Source organism: Nuphar pumila, chromosome 13 (genome assembly GCF_984573655.1).
Source record: "Nuphar pumila chromosome 13, dmNupPumi1.hap1.1, whole genome shotgun sequence".
Classification (NCBI taxonomy): Eukaryota; Viridiplantae; Streptophyta; class Magnoliopsida; order Nymphaeales; family Nymphaeaceae; genus Nuphar; species Nuphar pumila.
The window spans coordinates 13,710,992-13,721,628 of NC_143261.1; the positions used below are offsets into that span (position 1 = coordinate 13,710,992).

Consider the following 10,637-nt stretch of genomic DNA (forward strand, 5'->3'; position numbering starts at 1 on the left):
GGAACTTTGACAATACTTGGGGGAAAAGGTAGGTTAAAAAATTCAAAAAAAAGAGTGGGGAAGGGATAAAAGTGCTTATTCATTGATATTTTTGAGTATGGTGGCCGGAATCATGTGATGTCCTCCTATGCTTTAAAGAGTTTACTTTCTACCTACTTGTGGCTACAACTTATATTGCATGATAGCTCCACCAGCTCCAGTCTCTGTACAAAGTTACAAACTTTTCTACCAACTAACCTCTCTAGAAACAAAGACATATCCAAGTCAAATGTGGCTATAAATCTCCAAGGATTTCCTCCTCCCTCCTTGTTTTCCTTCTGCTACAGTTAGCATTGCTCAATAAGATGGGGAGGTCCCCTTGTTGTGAAAAGGCTCGTACTAACAAAGGTGCATGGAGTAAGGAGGAAGATGATCGCCTTATTGCACATATTCGAGCTTATGGTGAAGGCTGTTGGCGATCTCTGCCGAAGGCAGCCGGGCTACTCCGGTGCGGCAAGAGCTGCCGCCTTCGTTGGATCAATTATCTGAGGCCGGATCTCAAGCGTGGGAACTTCACAGAGGAAGAAGATGAGCTCATCATCAAGCTTCATAGCTTGTTGGGAAACAAGTAAGGAGGAAGCCATATATCTTTTTTCTACTTTAGAATAATTTTAGTTTTTAACTTTATAGGCCAACAAAAGATAGGTAACAATAGATAGCAAGGCCACTAAAAGAAGGAAGATGTAAGTTAGTCATTCCCCTTCCCCTTATTATGACACTGACGCAATAGAATAGCATCTTTGTTCCTCATAAGAGATTGAAAGAGCAAATAATTAAGTTGGGTATCCATTGTTCTTTGAGAAACTAATCATCCTTCATGAACATTTGCAGAAAGAAACATACCATCTCCTAGGAACAAACAAACGTAATTGTAAATCATTAATCTTACTAACATCCAATGTGTGTCAAGGAAATATTTTTATCATGTTGTTGATAGAAAACAGGGATTCATACAAGTTTTGGAGTTGGGATAACCTTTAAAAATCATGGAAGAAAACTATAACCAATCAGTTAGGTTATTCATATAGTCTTTACATCATATAAGGATTCATATATCATATCAATTCTATTGGTTCTTCTGTTGAACAGTAAATGATAGTGTTTATGATTTTCACAGGTGGTCTCTGATAGCTGGGAGATTACCAGGAAGAACAGACAACGAGATTAAGAATTACTGGAACACTCACATTAGGAGGAAGTTATTGAGCAGGGGAGTGGATCCCTCAACCCACAGGCCAATTCAAGAGAAGCCTATTTCAGAGGTCACCACAATCTCTTTCTGCAAAGACGAAAAGCCTGGTGGCAATGAGGAGAAGAAGTGCAATGAGAGTGAAGTGGGAGGTGATGACTTGAACCTTGAGCTATGCATAAGCCTTCCTTCTCAACAACCACTAAAGAGAAGCATGTGCCTGTGTTGCAGCCTTGGGGTGCAGCAGGGTAAGGGGTGTAACTGTAATGGCTTTATGGGCCCAAAAGCAGGAGTCTTAGACTTCAGAACCTTGGAAATGAAATGAGATTTATCTTGCTCTGTGAGGGAACAATTGTTGTATGGTCATATCTCTTTGTTAATATAGAAATTCTAGTAAAACTTTTTAGTTGGTGAGATTGGCCACTTTTTCGAAAAAATAGAGGTTTCATCAATCCCCCTAAATTACAAAGTTCATTTATGGGATAACAAGGAGAGAGAGAGAGAGACATCGGGTGGCACAGCGGACAGGTAAGCCGTTTGGCGTCAAGTGAAATGTGGACAAGTTCATGAACTCCTCTCTCCTGTTTCCAAAACATAAACTCTTTCAGCTACTAAATTGGATTGTCTTGAAACATGTCACTCCACATTTTCACATGTTGAACTTGTGTTGAATGAGGGCCATAATCTGATAGTTGGAAATGTATCAAGATATCAAACTGGAATATTCATGTTTCATAGGCTTATAGGAATATACCACTTTATCTTGGTATTTCAAGTGGTTTTACTTTCGTCATCGGTGAGCAGGAATTGAAGCTTGATACCACTCACAAGTGGTCTATCTATTACCAAACCTTATCAACTCTCACAGAATGAATTTCTTTTAACAGCCTATTTTCCTTTGTTGGCTACCAGTACACAACAACCAAGCACATAGTTTAGGCTGAAAATGGGCATCATTAATATTTTTCATTATCATTAATCTGGGAATAGTGGAAAAAATCTCCTCCAGTGATCAATAGCCCAATTTTATGTTTTTCCTCAGGGGGTGTTATGAGTACCAAACTTGTCTGGAAAAGTGGGAAATTCTGGGATATTGCTATGCGGGACATAGTACAACATCGCAAGTTATCCCAACTGTTCTGGACAAGTTGGATGGGTACAAGCACCATCCAACAGTTTTGTGGGTCATTCTAGTTTTCCTACTCTCTCATATCCAAACTCAACTCCATTCTTTTAATTTTGCACTTTGCTTCAATGCTTTCAAAAGGTGAAAAGATTGGTTACCTACCCATCATCTACTCTGCTCCACTCATGGCTTATCCATAGCTAGAAGGATGAGAGAGAGAGAGAGGAACATTAACATATTTCTATCTCCCAACTCATAATTAATTCGGTGGAAGCATGCTTGCATGTGTTGGACATTTGGAGATATGAGAGAGAGAGAGAGAGAGAGAGAGAGAGAGAGAGAGAGAGAGAGAGAGAGAGTAAAAACTATCCCAATGCCATATTTTTTTACAATTCGGTGGAATCATGCTTGCATGTGTTGGCAACGTTATGAATTGGTTTGTTTTGTTTTGTGGTTTTCCTTTTTTTATTGCTTTGGGCAAACCCTAAAAGTCTCAAAACTTAAGACTCGGGCTCCTGCTGGTCTAAGTCAAACTGAGCTTACAAATGACTCGGCATCCCGGTTGCCTTCGATGTAGTCTCAAACCTACTGAGTCCAGGTCTATAAAGTGGTATTCTCATGGAGGAATGTTTTCCATCAAAAAGTATAGAAAAACTCTCTCCGCAAAAAAGTCTCTTTTGTTTGTTTGGAAGGGTAGAAAATTTTCATTTTTCATCACTTTTCCTACATCTTTCTCGCTTTCAAATGTGACCTAAAAGCCATAAAATATGAAAATCATTTTCCGCTAATCAAGAAGTAATTTCATAGAAAAGTACTTAAATAATTGAAGATATAATCATGAACCTTTTCATTTGTATGTGAATGCACGAGTAACTAGCAATTAAATGAGTAGCAAATGATAAGTAACCACTTGGTCTTAAAAACTCTTTGTGACACTCTTTACCGAGGCTAAAAGAAAATTTATCGACTGTTGAAATTATTATGCTACCCTTTGGTATTTTGTTAATCTTGTTTGACATTTAGTTTTTTTTTTCTTAGAAATAACTACTTCAAAGTAACAATGTAAATTTTAAAAACCACAACCTTGGAGGTAATTCGAAAATTTTCATGATTTAGACATATTTATATTTATATTTTTTAATGAAAAATCAAAATTCTGTGATTTTGGATTTTGTGCAGCATCTAAGTTCAACCCATATGTATCTCTCATACTTCTTTTTGGTCAACTTTATGGAAACACCACATCCAAAAAACACATAATATAATTTAGTATGAAACTATGAATACTCAAAAACAAAATCGTTGCAGGGATTGATTTTCAATGGTTCTTCCTTCCAAAGTTTGACAATGTCATTTGGTTTTATATATAGCACATGTCTTACACTTATTACTAATATTAAACAATGAAATTTTAAAAAAGATAAATAAGCTTAGAGTCCATTGATATCAAGATGTTCAACTAAAAAAATGAGCAGGGAAAGAATGAATATTCACATGAAAAGTGGACCACATGTACAATAAATACGCCATGCATGTGGATGACAGGGGGGAGCTGTCAACATGACTCCAACAAAACCTAACAATGATAAAATAAGAATAGAAATGAAAATAAATGCTAAAGTACAAATTCCAATGCCTACCTAACAAAAAAGTGGCATACATAAGCATAAATACAATTCCTAAAATGGGGGCCTTATTCTCCACTAAGAGATTAGGGTTCCCCTACCTTTTGAACAAAGGCAGGCACACGCCCATAGAACCTTCCACCAATCTTTTTCTTTTTTCCTTTTTCTTTTTTGGTAGGAAAATTTATGAGATTAATTAGCAACTTCCTTGTTAACTTTCTTTTAATTAATAATCTCTTAATGACACACTCATGCTAGGGAGGCAAGGTTGGTGAGAGGTGATGCTCCACAGAGTTATCTATGACCTTGTAAATTGGCCAACTAGCCCTGAGTTTTAATATTAAAATGACTAGGGATGTCAATCAATTGGATTTTATTTGATATCCAATTAGAGTCCGTTTAGTTGCATTTGATAAGCCAAAACCATATCCAATTATAATCGGATGCGGATATGGTTTTTATTTTTTGCTACCAAATTTGATAAATATTGAATTTTATGGATATCCGAATCCGTTTAATGTAAAAAAGCAGATTCGGTATGAGCTTTTCACCATCCAAATCTGAAGTCAAATCCGTTTAGCCAACGTCTAATTAGTCAAATATGGTATTTGGTCATATCCGATCTGAATCGGACGCTAAAAATGATTAACAAGGTCTTTGCAGGGATGGACATCAGGGCAGCCCGAATATGGCCTGATAAGGGCCCGACATGCCCATCATCAGGTTCGAGTCAGGCTCGGGCTGGGCCCTTTAGGCCCAACCATTAAACGGGTCAGGCTTTGTCATGATTATGCAATTTTAGATTGGGCAGAACTCAATTTAGGCATATTTAGCTAATTAGGCTGGGCTAGGTCTGACTTTAATCAAGCCCGGTCAGGCTGCAAAAAAGCAGACTGAACCTGGTCCATTTTATGTCGGGTACTCGACCCAATATCTACCCCTACTTGCAGTATTATGAGGTAGCTAAAATACCATCTCCAGCTAATTGTTCCAGACCTCAAATCCAAACCAGGCTTCATCTTACTAAACCACAACCAATCCTTCTGGTTGAGGTAACCTAGTTTGAGTATTTCAGGCTTAATGTGAAAGAAGAGACTGAGAAGAAATTAAGAATTTATCCAAATTTTGTTGGATTGAGCATTGGCTTATCATATCCAGTGGGTTTGGACCTGCTCAGATCCAAACCTGCTTGTTTAATGCCCTAACTACAGCCTTTGGACACCGGAGAAGGCAAAGAGTGGGATAACACCCCCAGTTGGATCAAGATCCAAAGCTCCTTCATTGGAACAATGCGACAATACCAGGCCAGCTGAATGTCATAGATTAATTTATGAAGCCGAGTATGGTTTGTGAAATTTCATCAGACCTGGGCCCGACTCAATTTCCAACTAAGATCTCCAACTTTTCAGTGTAAAGAAGATAAAAAAAAATATTATTTTATCAGGTATGATCGGCGTGTGGTTCATGTAATCCTTATAGCCGATCTAATTGGACCCTAATCCAGACCCATACTATCAGCGCAAATCAGGTCAGGGTTTGATTTTACCTAGGTCTGAACCAACCCAGACCCGTTGACACTCCTAGATTACATGACTAAAACCATGACCATACCTGGTAAAATAAAAATTTTAATGTTTTTTACATAGAAAAGTTGCAGATCTTTGTCAAAACTCGGGTAGAGACCGGGTCTGATTTGAAATTTCAAAATCATCCTGGACTCGATATATTAATTGGATCCTTTGGATCTGACCCGAATTTTAATCGGACCTTGTTGATCAACAAACCCCTACTCTATAATGTTTGATATGGGCCAGATTCAGGTCTAGCTCGACCCATTGACATCAGACAAGGTCGAACACGCTGCTGAGCACCACAAGTCCAAAAAAAAAATCGAAAACAAAGTTTTTAGCCGCGATTCTAGACGGCAGCTAAACACTGTTTGGTACAAAAAAAAAATTGCGCCACTAATTAATAGCTCACACAAACAGCGGCGCAAATTAATCTCATTTAGCATGCGGTTTAGCACCAAATGGGTTTAGCACGGATCCATTACTCAGGGAGAGAGTGAGTAGTTTTAGTATAAAGTGGTGGGCAGGAGCCCATAGGGAACTATAGGAAAAGATGTGCAGAGTGACGCCACCAGCAACGAGTTGCAGCAAATATCTGCACACAGTGGGCGGGCGTACACTTCCCCTCCCCCATTCTCCTCTTTATATGGCAACAGAGCTGCAGGGGCTAACCAAAGGACAGCCAAATACACCCATATACCCACCGAAACCGCCTGTAAAACTCGCCGTGAGTCAACGAACGCCACTGCAACGTGTTTGTTAGAAAGCACCTTTGTTTAATCACATCTTGTGCATGCCACGCTTCTTAGTTGTTGATTATTTTCAAGGTTGTTAATCCATAATAAAATGCTCCAAGTTTTACCTCTTCCTGTTCTCTGAATTTTCAAATTCAATGCTGTAATCTTGAAGGTCTAATCATGTTTTCTCAGCTCCGCCTCACTGCGAGAATTCTTTCATATGTGCTCTGCTTGTCTGATAGGAGCAGCTAGTGCACGCAACTTTGTGTAGGGACGTAGCAAGTTTAAATCTCAATGGTATCCTTGTATAACTGGTAGGGGTCAGCTTGTCTTTAAAAAAAAAAAATCGAGATATGAAAGGATCTGTGCATAAAAAGGAAAAGGTGGCAGAAAAAAATCGGTGTCCTATTATGACACTTTTCTACTGGTTGAATGTTTATTTCAATTATGACCGAAAAAGAAGAAAAAGAGATGCCATCTAAGTAATTTTTCATGGAAATTGCATGAAACAGATGGGCACTAAAGACATGAAGTCTAATCACATGTATCCACCGTCAAGATGAGTGAGAGTGACTCAAGTTGAATATTTCTTAGACAGACTGGCATCTAAGGTACCCATGGATGCTAATAATGTCATTCACCATTAAGATGAACACACACACAAAAAAAAGGCTACAATAACGCTCAAATTACCTTTCACCCACCCAGAAAAATAGGGTCAGTGAGAATGATTCACTTCATCTATTAGATCATTGATCATTTGAGATTCATATTATTTAGTTTGATATTTGAATAATTTATAATGTATAAGATACCGGTTTTATTAGATTATGCTGAGTTTTATCTTTTAAAGGGTTATCAGTTTAGAGAGTCTATTAAGATTAGAATTCTTCTCTTATAAACATAAAAAAATCCTAAAAGGTTTAGGGTTGAGAGTTGAAATTGATATGAGATTCTTTCTTTTTTTAGATTTTTAAGTATAAGAATAGCCTAACATAGTTTTATTGTAAATCAGAGTGATCATCATGATTTACATCAATTGGTATCAAAGCCAAAGTCCTGATCATGTTTACTATGTTGAAAAGTGAAAGCAAAGATCAGTCAAAAAATGCTTAACGTCATTAGAGGCCATGGTTTTTCAAAAATGAATAGTGATTTCTTGCTTATCATTCAGTTATTAAATATGTTGAAAGAGGGTCAAAAAAGCAATAAATCGTCAATCTGGGGTTACAAAACGATGACTCGATGGTCTCGAGCAGCGTCTGAAGAGATAGTTGAGTGAAGCGTTGAGTCAGAGGCTGAAATGTTCTCATTGACTGTTTGCCCTGCTATCAACGTCGACAAACAACAGAACGCTGCCATCGCTGGTATCATCAATGCCACCATTGGTGACCACTCCACCATCACCCGACCCTTCTCCTATCTCCACCCGACACCACCTTCAACGTCGGACTGTGCTCTTTCATCCACTACCATCACCGATGAATCCACTTTCACCACCGTCGGTGACCGCCTCACTAATGTTGCTTCCGCCTCCACCCACTCCACCATCATCGGTAAACACTCGTGGGGTCCCCAGTGATCTATCGTTGAATTGGAATGGTTGGAGGCTGGTTAACCCACCGATAGAGCAGGGTTCCCCATTGTCATCTATAACTCCATTGAAAGGGTCTGCAACCCTCTTTCCATTCGCAACCCCTTTTCTCTACTTACTCTGTTGAGTCTAGCAAACACCAATTGAACCACAAGGGACAACCACCCATCACTGAGAGGGTGGAGGGTGGTGTGTGTTCTCCCCTGAAGACGGACATTAGCTATATTGCGTGTTCGGAGGGTCTCAACGAGCTCCATGTATGTAAGCACATGGGGCTCGTATCCCCATGTTTGTCAGCATCAATTAGTGTCGGAGTCCAATGCAGTTGCAAAGACTTAAGTACCCTTTCTTGCTATTCTCGCCATGAAACGACGGTTCAAGAAAATGACAAAAATGTTCTTCATTCAAAAAAAGGAAAACGACGGTTCAAAAAAAGGACAAAAATATCCTTCATCTAGAAAGTCGAGGATGATGTTAACTCTTCAAAGTCCAAACAGAGAAACAAACCTGAAACGCTCTCTCTTTCTTTTCAGTTTGAACTTTCCGTCGTCATCTTCTTCTTCTTCCTTCTCCGTGAAACACTGTATTAAGGGAGGCAAAGAGTCGGTGATCTGATGGTGATCGGCATCCTCTTTCTGCTAGCAGTGGCCGAAATGTTGCCCTCGTTTAGCAAGCAACCGACTGCGGCGGCCCCTCCGCCGCCTTCGAGGGATACCTACAACGAATCTTCCTCCAGTACACCTATAACGGAGTCTTTCAAAGTACAATCCGTTTACCCCTACATCGGCAATACTTTCGATCAGAGTTATGCCTTTTAAGGCACCCTGACGTTGCTCAACACGGGTGTTCGCACCCTCAAGTCTTGGCGAGCATTCATCGGGTTCTGGCACCGCGAGGTCCTCATCTCGACCTTCAGCGTCGTGCTCTCTGACAGGACCCACCTCCCTACCAAATCAATGGCAAATCGCTATGCAGTTTTCGTAAATCGCTATATCGAGTAGCGATTTACGAAAATCTCGTAGAGAAAATAGATGGCAAATTGTTATGCGATTTACGAAAATCTCATAAAGAAAATAAATGGCAAATCGCTATGCGATTTTCATAAATCGCTAAATCGAGTAGCAAAAACAAAAACAAAAATTTGCAGGAAAGGGTGTTACGAAAACCTCAAGCAAGAAACAATCGAAGGAAATATATGAGCGACACGATCAAACAAAATACTTTATTGCTCTTTTTTGACAGTTACGAGATGGAAAGAAAAGAAAAAAATTATACAAGTTCCAAAAAAAAATCAAGGGACTCGCGTCGGGGGAGCCCTCGGACTTCTCTTCTGTAAGGGCAAAAACTCTGAATCAGGCTCCATAACTCATTAAGTTGAATCATGCTATAGTCAGTGTGCAGGTCAGTCGGTGCTTGATGGAGCAGTGTAGGATCATCTGTTGGATGTGCACAGAGGCAGAAAGAGAATGGAGAGAGAGAGGGTTGATGTTCATGGCCTTCTTCAGCGGGAAATTCTTTTCACGGATAATCCTGCAGTGCAATGACTGGGTCTTAAATAACCATCTTTGGGGTACTTAATTCTTTGCAACCGCTCTTTTTCTAGAATCGGTGTTTTATGGCACCAATGGAGGAAAGGGTACTTAAGTCTTTGCAACCGCACCGGACTCTGATGCTAACTGATGAGGATACGAGTTGCATGTGATTACATACGTGGCACTCATTGGGACCCCGAACACGAGATGTAGCTAACAGTCGTCTTCGGAAGGAAACATATAACCTGCTTCGCCCATCACTAGACAGGAGGGCTCGACGATAGCCCAACCCGTCAGCCAAACTTTGGGGGAAGGGCTAGTGCCACCCGCCCATCTTCTACCTTGGCAGGACAGTTGGTGTTGCCCGCCTATCCTCCTTCTTCTCCGCCGAATGGGGCAAATCTACAGGGGAAATGCCTGCCAGCGATAAATAATGGTTTTCTTGTAGTCGATGCCCTCTATCTGATGGTGGCGACGCAGACATGGACAAAGATGGTGATGGAGGTTTACTCCTCCAATGTTATGTTGCAGCAAGCTACCAGCAGGCCCACCGCCAACGAGAACACCACTGACCACCGACCACAGGTGCTCTCTGACTTGCGGGGTGGCCAGCGGGAGGCCGCTCCCTTGCGTTGGTGCTATTGAAACCAAGGGGGGCATCTCTTGCCCTAAAATGGGAAGGGAATCCCGTGAAACCATAATTGATAGTACTTGTTTTCATAATAGGTTCTCAACCCGATTTCCAAGTGCGAAAGCATATTTGGGTGGGTTTCAGTCTGAATTTAGATTGGTTTCAACCCATAATGACATTGTTTTATATGATGTGGGTCCAGTCCCAGGGATCCCACCTCTGGATTGGGTTCAATCACTTGATTTTGGTTCAGTCACTCTTTCTAATCAATTTTAAACCCAAGTTTAATTTCTCCAAAGTATATGACCCAAATCCATTTTTCTTACCCATATGAGTCCTTGAACTCTATTTCTAGCTCTTACTCAACCCAAACAATATTGAATCTAGTTCAACTTGACATAAACTATCAATTTGACTCAAGACCTATCATAACCCACTTTGGTCCTATTAAGATTAACTTGAACCCAAGTGCATCTTAAGATGGATCTTCCTAGCTTTATTGATGTTCTACATGAAGATCCATTTGGTTACATGCTACACCATACAGTGGATGATGGGTTTGTCAGTTCTTACTTGTTTAGACATGCATTCTTCGA

At 40.1% G+C, this 10,637-nt stretch overlaps 1 protein-coding gene across 1 annotated transcript; it reads left to right on the plus strand.

The window, feature by feature from the left end:
• Positions 1-340: 340 nt before the first annotated feature.
• On the plus strand, positions 341-1,839 carry LOC149817832 (MYB-like transcription factor 4). Its single transcript, XM_089985049.1, has 2 exons — positions 341-607; positions 1,157-1,839. Exons 1-2 carry the CDS (start codon positions 345-347, stop codon positions 1,551-1,553), a joined length of 660 nt encoding a protein of 219 aa, XP_089841175.1. The 5' UTR covers positions 341-344; the 3' UTR covers positions 1,554-1,839.
• The last annotated feature ends 8,798 nt before the right edge of the window (positions 1,840-10,637 follow it).

Bases quoted from the DNA above. Each gene is read 5' to 3' on its own strand.
- LOC149817832 (XM_089985049.1), top strand. From the start codon at position 345: ATGGGGAGGTCCCCTTGTTGTGAAAAGGCTCGTACTAACAAAGGTGCA. The intron at 608-1,156 runs GTAAGGAGGAAG...TGATTTTCACAG, and splicing joins CATAGCTTGTTGGGAAACAA to GTGGTCTCTGATAGCTGGGA.